The following is a 16883-nucleotide window of genomic DNA, read 5'->3' on the forward strand; positions in this document are numbered from 1 at the left end:
TTAAAGGTAAATTGAAGTTTTTCAAAAATATGTTTTTGCTGGTCGAGCATGGTGGCTCACACCTATAATCCCAACACTTTGGAAGGCCAAGGCAGGATGATCACTTGAGTCCAGGAGTTTGAGACAAGCCTGGGCAACATGGCAAAATCCAGTCCCTACAAAAATTACAAATAATTAGCTGGGTGTGGTCCCTCATTAACAGATTTTCTTCATAAACACTAGTTCACTACCAAATATTTTTGAGAAAGTTTTATTTGGGGCCAGGTGTGGTGGCTCATACCTGTAATCCCAGTACTTTGAGAGGCCAAGGCAGGTGGATCACCTAAGGTCGGGAGTTCGAGAACAGCCTGACCAACATGGAGAAACCCCATCTCTACTGAAAATACAAATATTAGCTGGGCATGGAGGCTCATGCCTGTAACCCAGCTACTTAGGAGGCTGAGGCAGAATTGCTTGAAACTAGCACCACTGCACTCCAGCCTGGGCAACAAGAGCGAAACGCCATCTCAAAAAAATAAAGAAAGTTTTATTTTGTAAATAAAGAAAATTAGTAGTTAAAAGTACTTACTTGGGTTGACACACAGTAGTCAAATTTCAAGTGTCCAATCTAAGGGATGATGTTTACTGTTAAAATGATCAACTATTTTCTTTAAAAACAAAATTCAATAATTGCTATTTTCCTACTGTCTTATTTCTCAATTATGTCCGTTTTAAAAATCCCTTATTAATAACATGATGTCTTATGAAATATTAAGATCTACAAAGTTTGTATTTCTGGGGTTTGACTATGATTTGTTCTACAATCAAATAATAATTTTAATAAATATTACAATCAACACAAGATGATATTAGGAAAAATAAACAATCTCCCAATCAAAACTTTTTAAATGCTTCAAAATGAGCATCATTTTTACCTCACTTTTCATGCCAAGGCTATTTTCGTGGATTTTACAGATTCATATCTACATAATCTCCTAGTGTTTAATTCTTAGCACATAATTTCACTGAATATAAATACAGTTAGCGTAAATCACCACATAGCAGATCCCTAATTGCCTAAATATCTCCTTTCCACAAGGACTGTTAGCATTCTTCAGCTATCAGGATCAACTGGAGAAAGCAGAAGCACCTAAGAAAAATTCAAAAGTATCCTGAGGGATTATTTCAACAATTTTCTAAGAAAACTCTCCAAAAGACAGAAGCATGCTAAAACTGAGATTCTAAATAGACCAGGACTAGACAGAAGTAATAAAGCTGTTATTAGTATTAAAGCTACAAAAGAAAAAAGACAAGACATTAGTTTTAACACAAATTTTTTAAGAATTCCACAGCCCCAAAAATATTCAGTATTTACCTTCAGAGTATTAGCAAGAACTGATACATGTGATATGGACTGATATGCTGGGTTCACAATACTTGGTATGGGGAAAAAAAAGAAAGAAAGAAAGAAAAAGAACTGATATGCTAGGTCAGATCCTGCTCTATCTAGCCCTGTATCATACTTGACACAACAGCATAAACAAACATTTAATGACACAGTATGTGTCAATTTAACAATTAACTGAGGATCTTCCATAAAAGTATGTAACCATCTATTAAATACATTTATATTTCCAATCTGTATCTCTACCTTTGCTAGCCACTGTTTTACTCAAACTTCAAAGTGTAATCTAAGAATTCTAACCATTCCAGTCTATCCTAATCTCCTCAATCACTTTGACTGTTTTTCCCCAAATCTAGTGTGCATAGAAATCAGATCTACCCAGAACATTTCAAGACATTTTTTGTTCATCTCTACAAATTCTTCTCCACACTTTCTTAGCACAATTGTAATACAGAATTAGAAACAAAAAAAGAAAAAAAGAAACAGGCAAGGATGCAGAAAAACAAAAAGGATCCAGGGAACTCAGTGAAAAACTAGCCCATAATTTCTTCTTCTTTTTTTTTTTTTCAGCCTGTAATTTCTATACAGGTTCAGTATCCCTAATCTGGAAATCCAAAATCCAAAACTTTTTGAACATCGACACTTAAAAAAAAAATGCTTGTTAGACTATTCTGGATTTCAAATTTCCAGATTAGAGGGCTCAACCAGTAAGTATATAATGCAAACATTCCAAAATTCAAAAAAGAAAAAAAAATCTGCAATCTGAAACACTTCTGGTCCCAAGCATTTTAAATAAAGGACACTCAACCTGTAGCTGAACACTTCAAGTGCCAAAGCGCAAGTCTCTAAATTACAAACATATCTCTTATATTTATAACTTCCAAACAATGGTAAAGAGTTGTTAGGTTCCTAGACTTGCCCAATACGAGCCTATTTTGACATGGTATTTCTGAACCAGTCCTGAGTTCCGGATTCATTCATGTAGAACAGGGTGATACCAAAAGAGCACCACCTATATGGAGTCCGCCAGAGTGAGAAGCAAGTCCTAACCGCCAATAGAAAAAAACCTGGGTTTGATTCCAGGCACCATCTCATACAAGCTACTGAAATTTAGTTTGGGTATTGAATACCTCTGAACCTCTGTTCATCTTTTACTCAAAAAAAAGAAAGCGACACAGTTTGTAAACTCACATAAAGTTTTCAGTATCAGAAATGTTATCTTTTACCTACTCCAAAGAGGTCCTGCTCAAAAATTACACGCCTTCCCAGATCTAACATGCTAATGAAGCAAATGTCACAGGAGGAAGAAAGCAAGCTGAAGTGGGTAGCTCACAGTAACATACTGGGATGATATCCCCTTCATACTCCCAGACTTTAGAACATAATAACCCAAATGCAGCTCTTGATAGAGTTCCAGGCAGAAAAATAAAATAAAATTTTAAAGTTAAGGCTGTATGGAAGACTTTTCTGTCCTTACCCAACCTACCAATCTGCATCCTGAGAAACCTTTCTTAAGCAGTTTCTACTCCTTTTCACTCAGCTTCCCTTCCTATGTCCCAAAATAGTTCCCATAACAAAGGCAGAATGAACTAACTCTAAGGTAGAGTACAGAGAACTGGCTAGATAAACATGTGTGTCCAAGTTAAGCACCGTCCTTTGCATATAAAATTCAATCTGGTCATATTAAACAAAGATGGAAAAGGCTTTTCTATATGTCTACCTAAATGACTATATAAAAACACTTTCAGCCAGACACAGTGGCTCATGCCCGTAATCCCAGCACTTTGGGAGACCAAGGTGGGCAGATCACCTGAGGTCAGGAGTTCTAGACCAGCCTGGCCAACATGGTGAAACCCTGTCTCTACTAAAAATTCAAAAAATTAGCCAGGCGTGGTGGTAGGCACCTATAATCCCAGCTACTTGGAGGGCTGAGGAAGGAGAATAACTTGAACCCAGGAGGCGGAGTTTGCAGTGAGCTGAGATTGCACCATTGTACTCCAGCCTGGGCAACAGAGCAAGACTCCATCTCAAAAAAAAAAAAAAAAAAAAAAAAACATTCTGGCAAAACACAGTGGCTTATGCCAATAATACTAGCACACTGGGAGGCCAAGGCAGGTAGATAACTTGGGCCCAGGAGTTTGAGACCAGCTTAGGCGGCAACATGGCAAAACACTGCCTCTACAAAAAAATAATAGCTAGGAGTGCTGGTGCGCACCTGTAGTCCCAGCCACCAGGGGAGCTGAGGTGGGAGGATCTCCAGAGCCCAAGAAGTCAAGGCTGCTGTGAGCCATAATGGCATCACTGCACTCCAGCCTGAGTGACAGAGCAAGACCCGGTCTCAAAAAAAAAACACACACTTTTTATTTTTAATATTATTTACCCCAAGACAACTGTTAAAAACCCTGTCCTTGCACGCACCTGTGGTCCCAGCTACATAGGAGGCTGAGGTGGGAGGACTGCTTAAGCCCAGTAGGTCGAGGCCACAGTGAGTGTTGTTCACATACCAGTGCACTCCAGCCTGGGTGAAGAGGTATATTTATGAAGGGTAGTAGTTATAAAGAACCCAGTTAGGTCACAGAAAGCATATAGAAAGATCTCAACAGACATCCTAACGGATATTTCTAACACTATCCATTCCCCATTCCTAGCACCAAAGTCAGCAGCACCACCTACCACATCAACTTCCACATCACTTTCTGAGGCTGACCCTGTCTGAGTCCCTTAGGGAGGCAACTAGTGGCCTGGAATGCAGCCCAATGTATTAAGGCTACTAAGGTATTTAGATAATCATTGCTTTGTGTGAATTCTTTTTTTTTTTTTTTTCCAGTATGAACAAAACACCTCACTGGTGTCAGAGTTAGAATTATACCCCACCCTGCCCCGCCAAAAAAACAAAAACAGGGCCACTGACTGTGACTCTATTAGTGCACCATGGCACTAACTTTTTAATTTCTTTTTTTTTTTTGAGAGGGAGTCCTGTTTTTTTGAGTGGCAAGATCTCAGCTCACTGCAACCTCCGCCTCCCGAATTCATGTGATTCTCCTGCCTCCTGGGTAGTTGGGATTACAAGCCCACACTACCACACCCAGCTAATTTTTTGTATTTTTAGTAGAGATGGGTTTCACTATGTTGGCCAGACGTCTCAAACTCCTGACCTCGTGATCCGTCTGCCTCGGCCTCCCAAAGCACTGGGATTACAGGCATGAGCCACTGTGCCCGTTAGGCACTAACATTTTATAAAGTGAGAGATTATATGAGAAATAACATGATTTAGAGATATTAGCAATGAAGTTTTAAAGTGCTTCAAAGTTACATGATCTTAGTAAGAGGAGTAAAAGAAAGGGGTCAGAGAAGGGGAAGCATTACAGCATAGAACTATCCGAAAAAGAAATAGTACACAGACAGGTTAAAACACGTTTACAGTTACCAACAATTGCCAACACATAGTTACCACACCATATACTTGTCAGATTTCCCAACATGCAGAACTAAAAGGAGCCAGCCCTGTATGAAGTACTTACTTACTGACTTCTACAGAGAAGACATAACTTTTCCGAAAGAGAGCAATTTAACTTACTGTGCTCTCCTTTTAGCTTTCAAAATCTTTAAAATTTTCAGCAAAGTAAGATTCTTCTCGATTTCAAGGCTTTTCAAGTTAAGTAGAACAAAAGTTGCCTATTTTTAATACCAATAAACTACAAGATCACTTCTGAATTTGCAAACTGTAACATTTCTACTAGATTTTTAAAGGTTCTTCCTAAATATAAAGGTTGCACAAAGTGATACTGTAGATGTGACAGGCATTCAACAAGTTTACTTATCAGAATTCCTAAAGTAAAAGCTTAAAAAAAAAATTGTGAAGATAAACTCAGAGAAGTGCTACTGAAAATACAATGTTACAACCATGAAAATTGAGAAATATTCAAAATATTCTGAAAACAGCATCTCCCTCTAAAAATAAAGACGGAAAGCATTTGCCAATACAGAAGCATTGGTTCTTTAAAATTATAATCACGTGGGAGACATATCTATAAATAATTTAGTTGTGAATGGCAGTAACTCTAACCTTTCAAAGCATGTTTTGGTCTTGCCTTACCAAAATCAAGCGCATTTCTGGTGCCTTTATATTGATACAAAGGACTGTGCTACTTTGTTTCTAGTGCAAACTGTTGGTTTACACAGTTAAAGATCTCCAAAACAAACTACCACATACAAATCACTTCCAATCATCCAAAGAAAAACGAACAAGCATCTGTCACGGATAAAGTCCCAAGAGTTTTCTAATATTTTAACGTTGTAGTTCGAAAGCTAAATACCTCTGTGCGTGTCTGTATTTGGATTCATATACTACACATTTACTTAGCTTGGAAAGAGAGAAACCTCAGAAAATAAGCAACTGGCGATGACACCAGTCTATTTTAAGTTACTTATGAAGCCTACAGCTCAAGAACTTTTGGGAGAAGGGAGAGTATTTAAGCCATTTCTCCAAGGAGTTAAGAAGAATTCGTGTTTGATAATTAACGATAGCAGCCCTAACAACCTCTGAGAATACATTATAGTGGGGCGGAAGTGAAAACGATGAGAGGGGGAGGAAAAAAAAAAAACCCCGACTTGAAAACGGACAAGCAGGCAGATTTACAAACCTTCAATTAAAGGAATTTTAAGATTAACTTCTCTCAAACGTCCTCCCTCACTCCCCACACCCGCTTCCTCCTCTCCTCTGAGAGGTCGGTGTAATGTGACTCATGACAAATTTTTTAAAAATAAATAAATAAAAGACACACCCTCTGGGGGCTGAAACTGACATAATCGCCCCCACCCCACCCTCCGCCGACACACAACACACACCCCGCTGGTCCTCTCCCTTCTGCGGCTTCAGCCTCTTCCGTGTCCTCTCCGCTCCCCTCTCCCGTCCTGGACCCCCTCTCCGGGCGCAGAGAGGCGGCGCGGCGGCAGCTGGGGGGGTCTCCGGGACGCCAGCCCCGCGGACGGGAGGCTGCCCGGGGGGTGCGCGACCCCGGTGGCCTGGCCCTCGGGAAAGCGGACGCCAGGGGGGCGCCGGGCTGCGGCGGCGGCGGGCTCCCGGCTCCCTCGCCCATTTTCTCTCTCCTCTTCCATCGGTTTCCACCACCACGGCTACTTCCTGTATCGTAGCCCGACTCCCTCAACCCGGCCACTCGCTCTGTCCCCGGCTCGGGCTGGGGTTGGGGCTGCGGCTGGGGCTCGGGTGGAGGCAGCCGCTGAGGTCAGGGCAGTTCCCCACCCCGCCCAATGGGCTGGTCACTCCCGCGGGTCCTCGACCCGACCAGCACCCGCCGGCCGCCAGCGCGCCTCACCTGTATGTAGTTGTTTTCACAGTAGTCAGCCACCCGAGTCAGGTTCTGGTAACTCTCAATCAGCGCCCTCTTGCCAGACGGGATCTCCTCCTCTAGTAACATCTGCAGCTCTGCCATTTTCCACCCCTCTGCATCGCTTCCTCTCGCGTTAAAGAGACAGAGGCAGAAAGGTCCGCCGAAGCTCGGAGCACCTCACAGCCCGGATACAAACCGCCTACCCGCCCTACCGCCTGGTATTGTGGGACGGCACCTCCTCCTCTTCCTCCTCTCTCTCGCCCGCCCCGCTCCACCCACTTCGCGCAGCCGCCCGAACCCCGTTCTCTCGCGAGCCTTCATTTCTCCCACCCAACGGACCGCGGGATTTTTTTTTCTTTCGCACTGTCTTCTGGGAATTGTAGTCTTTCCTAGGCTAGGCTGCCGGTCCGAAGCGCGTGCGCTCAGACACCTCCGAAAACCGACCCAGCGAGGTCGAGGGAGCGGTGGGGGGCGTTGGAGGAGGGGGAATCCGGAGTTTCCTCACAGCTCCCGAAGGTGGCGCCACATGGCGATTCTGAGGGAATGACATCGGTTCCCCAAGTTGCCTGTGAAACTGGCAGAACTTAATTAGGAAATGTCAGTGAATCAGGGACGTCCATTCAGAGAAGGATTATAAAGGATCAGAGTACAGAAGACTAGATTTTTACTTCCTCTGTCTTCTTAGAAATAAGGCGAGTCAGGCTTTACTTCCTGAACTTCCCTCCATCAATTCATTTTAAATTTAGCAAACATTTCTTGATTCCAGCTGTGTACCAAGCAGTGTACTAGACACTGGGGGTACAAGTTGAGTATGAATACTCTGTACCCTTAAAGACTCAATTTTAAAATAAACATACTTGTAGTACTTTCCTGTCCTAAATTCTCTTTTCTCTGACTCTCCTTGGCATGTAATCTTCCTATACTTTTTAACTGGGCACGATGGTTCACGCCTATAATCCCAGCATTTTGGGAGCCGAGGTGGGCAGATCATGAGGTCAAGAGATCGAGACCATCCTGGCCAACATGATGAAACCATGTATCTACTAAAAGTACAAAAATTAGCCAGGCGTGGTGTCACGCACCTGTAGTTCCAGCTACTCAGGAGGCTGAAGCAGGGGAATCGCTTGAACCCGGGAGGTGGAGGTTGCAGTGAGGGAAGATCAGCCACTGCACTCCAGCCTGAGCAACACAGTGAGACTCCATCGGAAAAAAAAAAAATATATATATATATATATATATATTCCTACACTTTTAAAGTCATATGCACGTTATTTCTCTAGGATGTGCATCATCGGTTTTGTTGTTGGTGATGGTTTGGGGATTTTTTGAGAGGGGGAGTTGTTTGAGACAGGATCTCACTTTTTTTTTTTTTTTTAATTGTGAGACAAAGTCTCACTCTGTCACCCAGCCTGGAGTGCAGTGGCGCAATCATGGCTTTCGGCAGCCTAGACCTCCCAGACTCAAGCGATCCTCCCGCCTCATCCTCCAGAGTAACTGGGACTACAAGCTTGGGTCACTACACCGGGCTAAGCTTTTTAATTTTTTGAAACGACAGGGATCGAATTATGTTGCCCTCACTGGTCTCCAACCCCTGGCCTCAAGCAATCCCTCTGCCTCAGCCTACCAAACTGCTAGGATTACAATCATGAGCCACCCACCCTGGCTCTTTGTTTTTTGCTTCTGGATTTCTGTTTTGTTTTGTTTTTATAACTGCTTTGCAAGGGTCTCAAAAGGCCCTATATTTCAAGCTCTTCACTTCAATAGGAACATTAAATGCTTCAGATATAATCAGCTATGTAAAGTGTTGACCAAAAGCCAAAGAGGAAACTAAAGATCATTGTAAAATCCATATATTCATATGTCTCCATAAAGTCATTTAGGATCACAATAACTATACGAATAATATCACTCAAACAAATAAATTGCCAGCACCAGGTATTTATTGAATATTGCCTTTACTGGGGCCTTATGCAGGGCCCCAGGGAACTACTTTCCCTGTTCAACCTCTAAAGGGAAAAACTCAGTTTCTTTCTAAAAGCGTTACCTTTCCCTCGCCACCTGATTCTCCATTAAGGATACTATGGTCTATACATCAATAATAAATGTATTATTTTTTTTTCTTTCTTTTTTTTTTTTTTGATACCAAGTCTCACTCTGCTGCCAAGCTGGAATTCAGTAGCACAATCTCAGCTCACTGCAACCTCTGCCTCAGGTGCAGGTGATTCTCCTACCTCAGCCTTCTGAGGATTTCAGGTGCACATCACCATGCCCAGGTTTTTTCTTTTAGTAGAGACAGGGTTTAACCACGTTGGCCAGCTTGCTCTCAATCTCTTGACCTCGTGATCCACCCACCTCGGCCTCCCAAACTACTGGGATTACAGGTGTGAGCCACTGCGCCCAGCCAAATGTATAACTTTACATAATACCTGGGATAGGTATAATAGTTATCTTTTGATATATATCATTAACCCAAACATAATTTAATCCAAGTTATTAAAATTTATTGTATTACTGATCTTGGTCTCTACTTGAGATTTAACTATAGAAATCACTCAGTATGCATAAATCCAAATATTGACACCTTTCAACAACATTGGGGAAGCGATTGGGGAGGTGATACTGATTTACTGTTTTCAATGTACTTTCCATGGAGTTGAACTATGTATGAATAATACCAATGATGAATAAAAAGTACTCTCAGGTTTCTTCTCATAACTCTGAGAGATAGATAATATAAATATTATTTTCCTTCTTTAAGTAATAAGGAAATTTAAGCTTAGACTGGTTAAGAAATCTGCCGAGCATGGTGGCTCATGCCTGCAATCCCAGCAATTTGGGAGGCCAAGGCAGGCAGATCACAAAGTCAGGAGATCGAGATCATCCTGGCTAACAGGGTGAAACCCCCGTTTCTACCAAAAATACAGAAAATTAGCCAGGCCTGGTGGCATGCACCTGTAGTCCCAGCTACTCAGGAGTCTGAAGCAGGACACTCACTTGAACCCAGCAGGCAGAGATTGTAGTGAGCCAAGATCTCGCCAGTGCACACCAGCCTGGGTGACAGAGCAAGACTCCATCTCAAAAAAAGAAAAGAAAAGAAATCTAAGGGCACTGAAAATGTAGTCAAGTTTCCTAGGTTACTGATTGATATGGTTTCCATCTGCAACACCACCAAATGTCATGATGAATTGTAATTCCTAATGTTGGAGGTGGGACCTGGTGGAAGGGTGATTGACTCATGGGGCAGATTTCTCATGAATGGTTAGGCATCATCCTGTTGAAACTCTCCTGATGATCTTGAGTGAGTTCTCCTGAGATCCGGTCATTTAAAAGTGTATGACAGCCCAGTGCAGTGGCTTGCACCTGTAATCCCAGCACTTTGGGAGACCAAGGTGGGAGAATCACTTGACTCCCAAAGTGGGAGAACAACATGATGATGAACTACTCCCACTTGAGTTCCAGACCAGCCCAGGCAACATGGCAAAACCCCGTCTCTATAAAAACATGAAATATTAGACTACAAGAATACCTGTAGTCTCAGCTACTTGGGAGGCTGAGGTGGGAGGACTGCTTGAGCCTGGGAGGCAGAAGTTGCAGTGAACCAAGATCACGGCACTGCACTCTAGCCTGGGTGACAGAGGGAGTACCTGTCTAATAAAATAAAATAAAATAAAGTATATGACACCTCTCTGCCTGCCTCCTGCTCCCCTCCTGCCACATGAGACACTTCTCTTCCCCTTTGCCTTCTGCCATTATTGGAAGCTTCCTGAAGCCTCCCCAGAAGGAGAAGCTGCTTCCTGTACAACCTGCAGAGCCATGAGCAATTAAACCTCTTTTCTTTGTAAATTACCCAGTCTCAGATGGTGCTTTATAGCAGTGCTAGAATGGACTAATCCAGTGATCTTTCCAAAATCCAGTGGATAGTGCAACCTTGTACAAATATTTGTGGCTCATATAAAGTTTACTCAAAGAACTTATCCCTCATGCCTTAAAGGTGAGGAAGAGCAGGAGGAGGGGGAGGAGGAGAACAAGGTAGAAGAAGGAGAAGGAGAAGAAAGAACAAGGAGAAGGAGGAGGAAGAAGAGAAAATAAAGAGGAGGAAGGGGAGGTAGGGAGGGGAAGAAGAAAGAAGATAAGGCAAACTACAACCTGGGAGAAAATATCTGCAAAACTAGTATCTTCATAAAGAATTGTATCCATAATATATAAACAACTCTTACAACTCAATAATAAGATGACAAACCAGTTTTTTGAAACAACCCAAAAGGCTGTGCACAGTGGCTCATGCCTGTAATCCCAGCATTTTAGGAGGCAGAGCCAGAAGGATCATTTGAGCCTAGGAGTTTGAGACCAGCCTGGGCAATAGGCTGTCTCTACAAAAAAGTATAGATTTTTTCAAGTAGCCAGGCACGGGCTGGGCACAGTGGCTCATGCTTGTAATCCCAGGACTTTGGGAGGTCAACATGGGCAGATCACTTGAGGCCAGGAGTTTGAGACCAGTCTGGCCAACACAGTAAAACCCCATCTCTACTAAAAATAAAATACAAAAATTAGGCAGCTGAGGCAGGAGAATCACTTGAACCCTAGAGGCAGAGGTTGCGGTGAGCAAAGATCACCCCACGGCAGTCCAGCCTGGGTGACAGAGGGAGACTCTATCCCCCCCAAAAAAAGGGGGGGCTGGATGTGGTGGCTCACACCTGTAATCCCAGCACTTTGGGAGGCCAAGGCAAGTGGATCACTTGAGGTCAGGAGTTAGAGACCAGCCTGACCAACATGGTGAAATCCCATCTCTACTAAACATACAAAATCAGTCAGGCATGGTGTCCCATGCCTGCAATCCCAACTACTTGGGAGGCTTAGACAGGAGAATCCCTTGAACCTGAGAGGCAGAGGTTGTGGTGAGCTGAGATCATGCCATTAAACTCCAGCCTAGGCAACAAGAGTGAGACCCTCGTCTCAAAAAAAGTAGCTGGGGCTGGGCGCAGTGGCTCACGCCTATAATCCCAGCACTTTGGGAGGTTAGGGATTCATGACCAGCCAGGTTTTAGTAGAAACCCTGTCTCTACTAAAAATACAACACTATTTGGGTGTGGTGGCACAGGCTTGTAATCCCAGCTACTTGGGAAGCTGAGGCAGGAAAATCACTTGAAGCCAGGAGTCGAAGGTTGCAGTGAGCCATGATTGAACCATTGCACTCCAGGAGGGGCAATACAGCAAGACTCCATCTCAAAAAAAAAAGTAGCCAGCATAGTTGTGTATGCCTGTGGTACCAGCTCTACAAAAGACTGCTGCAGGTGGATCACTTGAGCCTGGGAGGTGGAGGCTGCAGTGTGCTGTGATCACGCCACTGCACTCCCTCCTGGGTGACGGCTCTAGACAGATCTAGACCCTGTCTCTAAATAAATAAAATAATACAAGCCAAAAGTTTTGAACAGGTACTTTACCAAAGACGTTAAATATTGACAAACACAAAGACAGATTCGTAATGCCATTAGTCATTCAATAAACACAAATTAAAACCACAAGATACCACTACACACCCTACAGGAGGGCAAAGATTTAAAAGATTGGTAATACCAGTGTTGTCAAGGGAGCAACTGCAACTCTCACACACTGTTGGTGAGAACTCAAAATGTTAAAGCCACTTTGGAACGTGGTTAATGTCTTTTCTTATCAAGATAAACATATACTTACAATCCTGCAATTCCACTCCTAGGTATGAACCCAAGAAAAATGAAAACATACGTCCACATGGAGACTTATAAGCAAATAAGCAGCATTATTCCAGATAGGCAAAACCTGCAAAGAACCCTATGTCCATTTAGATAAACAAATTGTAATACATACGTACAGTGGAATATTACTGAGCACTAAAAAGGAAGAAACTGATACATACAACAATGTGGATTAATCTCAAAAGCATGCTAAGTGAAGGAAGTCGGATACAAAAAGATAACATACTGTATGGGCCGGGCGCAGTGGCTCACGCCTGTAATCCCAGAACTTTGGGAGGCTAAGGCAGGCAGATCACTTGAGGTTGGGAGGTCCAGACCAGCCAGATCAACATGAAGAAACCTCGTCTCTACTAAAAATACAAAATTAGCCAGGCATGGTGGCCTGTAATCCCAGCTACTTGGGAGGCTGAGGCAGGAGAATCGCTTGAACCCTGGAGGCAGAGGTTGCCATGAGCTGAGAAGGAACCCTCGCACTACAGCCTGGGCAACAAGCGTGAAACTCCATCTCAAAAAAAAAAAAAAGATAACATACTGTATGATTCCACTTCCATGAAATTTTAGAAATGGCAAAATTACAGTGATAGAAATCAACTCAGACTTTGCCAGAGCCTGGAGTAGTGGTGGGGTAATACCAAAGGGATGTAAGTGAACTTTTAGAGGTAATGAAAATGTTCAATATCCCCACTGTACTGGGGGTTACATAACGAACACATTTGTCCAACCACATGAAATTGCATACTTAAAATCTGTGCCTTTTTCCAGGCTCGATGGCTCACGCATGTAATCCCAGCACTTTGGGAGGCTGAGGTAGGCAGGTCACCTGAAGCCAGGAGTTCAAGACCAGCTTGGCCAACATGGTGAAACCCCATCTCTATTAAAAATACAAAATTTACCCGGGCATGGTGGCATGCACCTGTAATCTCAGCTACTCGAGTGGCTGAGACGAGAATTTTGGAGGTTGCAGTGAGCTGAGATCATGCCAGGGCCTCTAGCTTGGGCTACAGAGCGAGACTCCATCTAAACAAACAAACAATATCTGTGCCTCTTATTATAACTAAATTATACCTCTGAGCCAGGTATGGTGGCTGGTGCCTGTGTCCATAGCTACTAGGAAGGCTGAGACTGGAGGAGACCAGGAGGTTGAGGTTGCAGCGAGCTATGATGGCGATGGTGACACTACACTCCAGTCTGGGTGAAAAAGTGAGACTCTGTTTCTAAATAAATAAATAAAGTATACCTTGATGAAACTAGACAAAGAAAATGCAAGCAGAAAAACAATTCTTTGCTTCAAATAATAAAAAATGAAAAACTATGTATTTTTGTTGTCTTTGCTCTACGACAAAAAGTATAAAACTGACTAAAAGTTCAAGAGTTAACATTAAGAATTGTAGGTAAGGCTGGGCACCGTGGCTCACGCCTGTAATCCCAGCACTTTGGGAGGCCAAGCAAGGTGGACCACATGAGGTCAGGAGTTCAAGACCAGCCTGGCCAACATGATGAATCCCCAACTCTACTAAAAATACAAAAATTAGCCAGGCATAATAGCAGGTGCCTGTAATCCCAGCTACTCAGGAGCTGAGGAAAAAGAATATCTTGAACCCAGAGGTGAAGGTTGCAGTGAACCAAGATTGTGCCATTGCACTCCAGCTTCTGAGACAAGAGTGAGACTCCATCTCAAAAAAAAAAAAAAATTGCTGATAGACACTGTGCCACTTAACTAAGGGCATCATGTTAACTTTTTCAGTCTAACTTCTCTCCCGTAATGTGCACCTTTATACTCTTTATTGAGTTAGTATTTTTCTGTGGATTTTGTTCAAATAAATTACAATGAAACGCCTTTCGAATAAATCCCAACAGAGTAACAGTGGTTGTATACACCTAATGATGTATTCCTAGGGCTAAAACTGTAAGTCAGACCTTGCACATTTCATTTCATGGATGTCTAGTCAGACTAATCAATTTGGTCATGAAAACCCACGTGTAACTGAAAATTCAGCATATATGCATGAAGAGAAATTGAAATTTCTCAGAAATAGCAGATTGCTGATGATCATAAAGACTCACTTCAGAAGAACTAAGAGATGTGCCAGGCAAAATCATAATTTGGATTATTTAGGTACATAATTGTTGATCTTATTATCTGGTACACCGCATACTGAGAGAGCCTCAGACTTCTGCAAAGTTAATTCACAATACAGCATCCTAGTACATTACATTGGAAGTGAGTGGTCAATAGACCAGAATGCAGAGTAGCAGTGAGAAATAGTGGAAAGAAACCAGGGGCAGGCAATCAGGGTTTACCCCCAAAATCTGCCTGCCTCCCCAACCCCTGTCACCCCACACACCCCCAACCACCATCACCACTATGTGACATGACCATCTCCTCCATGAAATGGTGTAGGGAGGAGTATGTTACTCTACTAGGGCTGCCGTAACAAAATACCATAGACTCTGTGGCTTAAACAGCAGAAATTGATTTCACGTAGTTTTGGAGGCTAGAGGTCTAAGATCAAGAAGTTGGCGGGGTTGGTTTCCCTGAAGTCTCTCTTCCTAGTTTGCAGATGATTGTCTTCTTGCTGTCCCCTCACCTGCACCCACGTTCCTGGGTCTGTTCCTCTCTTCCTCTTCTCAGAAGGGCACCACTTATATTGGATTAGGGCCCCACCCTAAAGACCTTATCTTAGTTATATCTTTAAAGGTACTGGGGGTTAGGACTCCCATATGTAAATTTAAAATGGACATAGTTCACTCCACAGCAGGGAGTCTGACATTCTAGGATTTTACAACTCTCAATTATTTCCTCTCCTTTCTTTTTTTTTTTTTCTTTCTTCTTCTTCTTTTTATTTTTATTTTCTTGAGACAGAGCCTTGCTCTGTTGCAACCTCCACGTCCCGGGTTTAAGCCATTCTCATGCCTCAGCCTCCCAAGTAGCTGGGATTTTACCCACATGCCATCTTGCCCAGCTAATTTTTGTATTTTTTAGTAGAGATGGGGTTTCACCATGTTGGCCAGGCTAGTCTCAAACTCCTGATCTCAAGTGATCTGCCTGCCTTAGCCTCCCAAAGTGCTGGGATTACAGAGGTGAGTCACCGTGCCCAGCTGTGGTATGGTTTTTAGATGAGTTAATCTCTTGCTAATTTTGGAAGCTGCTGAATCAGCGTCTCCTCCAACATCTTCTCCTCTACCTCCCTTTTCGACTTCAGTAAGATATTGTGAGCATTTGTAACAGACAGTTTCTGGAGCAGTTAGCCTGGCCAGGTATAACAAGTACCTCATTCTCTGAACCTAGTGATGAACTGGGAGCTAGTGATGGCCTTCCCTGAACTTTGAGACTCAGACTCTTCCAATGGTTTTATAAATCCCCTACTGCTTGACATATCTAAAGTAATTTTGTTTCCTGACTGATTTCTGACTGATGCAACTAAACAAAACACATTTAAAAGTTCTGATCCTGGCCAGGTGCAGTGGCTAACACCTGTAATCCCAGTACTTTGGAAGGCCCAGGAGAGCAGATCACCTGAGGTCAGGAGTTTGAGACCAGTCTGGCCAACATAGTGAAACCCCGTCTCTACTAAATACACAAAAAGTAGCCAAATATGGTGGTGTGCGCCTGTAATCCCAGCTACTTGGGAGGCTGAGGCAGGAGAATCACATGAACCGGGGAGGCAGAGGTTGCTGTGAGCCGAGATTGCGCCATTGCTTGACAGTGCAAGTCTCCATCTCAAAAACAAAAAAAAAAAGTTCTTATCCTTTTGTAGTTCATAAGCGTGATGATTGGGTTTTCACACTCATGTATAAGATGTGCCTCCATCAAACCTTCTTAGGATGTTGGCACATTACACATCTGATGTGGGGGGAAAAATAAAAGTTCGATGTAGTCCCAGCTACTCGGGAGGCTGAGCCAAGAGGACCATCTGAGCCCAGAAGTTCAGGCTGCCATGGGAAGTAACTGGACTTGTGAATATCACTGCACTCCAGCCTCAGAAACAAAGAGCAAAACACCGTCAAAAAAAAAAAAAAAAAAAAAAAAGCTGACAAAAGTTAAAACAAATTAAAAAAAAAAGAAAATTCAGGCTTACAGAATCAAAAATAGAAATGCAATCAGTAATCAGCCCTCAGAAAGTACTAGAATGAATCATTTGGAAGGAAGCAGGAACCCAGGCAGCATTCTCAATAAATGTCTTGTTTCTTTGCCAAAAGGTTTTCTTTGCTGCCCTTTCTAAATGGTGGAGAGCCTGGCAAATTCAGCTCCCAAGATTTCCCTTTTACTGCATTCAAGAAGCCCAATCTGAGATTGAAATCCTTCCGTTCCAAACCCATATCTCTTGAAAAGAAAATCTGATTAGTCCAAATTGAATTTCTCCTTCTCCTCCTCCTCCTCCCTCTTCTTATTCTCCTTCTCCTTCTCCCTCTTCT

At 42.9% G+C, this 16883-nt stretch overlaps 1 protein-coding gene and 1 non-coding gene across 23 annotated transcripts in view; one reads left to right on the top strand and one right to left on the bottom strand.

Moving 5' to 3' along the window:
- Nucleotides 1–6927, bottom strand: part of ABI1 (abl interactor 1) — a 118710-nt gene extending 111783 nt beyond the window's left edge. For all 22 annotated transcript variants that reach the window (XM_035252866.3, XM_035252864.3, XM_017974120.4 and 19 more), the window contains exon 1: nt 6721–6927. In XM_035252866.3, the coding sequence (XP_035108757.1) occupies nt 6721–6837 (117 nt within the window). In that variant the 5' untranslated portion in view covers nt 6838–6927. The remainder of the gene's footprint in view (nt 1–6720) is intronic.
- Nucleotides 6928–16213: 9286 nt separating this feature from the next.
- On the top strand, nt 16214–16317 carry LOC118143515 (small nucleolar RNA U13). Its single transcript, XR_004727717.1, has one exon. It is a non-coding gene; the product is annotated as a small nucleolar RNA U13 (small nucleolar RNA).
- Nucleotides 16318–16883: the final 566 nt, after the last annotated feature.

Source organism: Callithrix jacchus, chromosome 7 (assembly GCF_049354715.1).
Source record: "Callithrix jacchus isolate 240 chromosome 7, calJac240_pri, whole genome shotgun sequence".
In the NCBI taxonomy this organism is placed as follows: domain Eukaryota; kingdom Metazoa; phylum Chordata; class Mammalia; order Primates; family Cebidae; genus Callithrix; species Callithrix jacchus.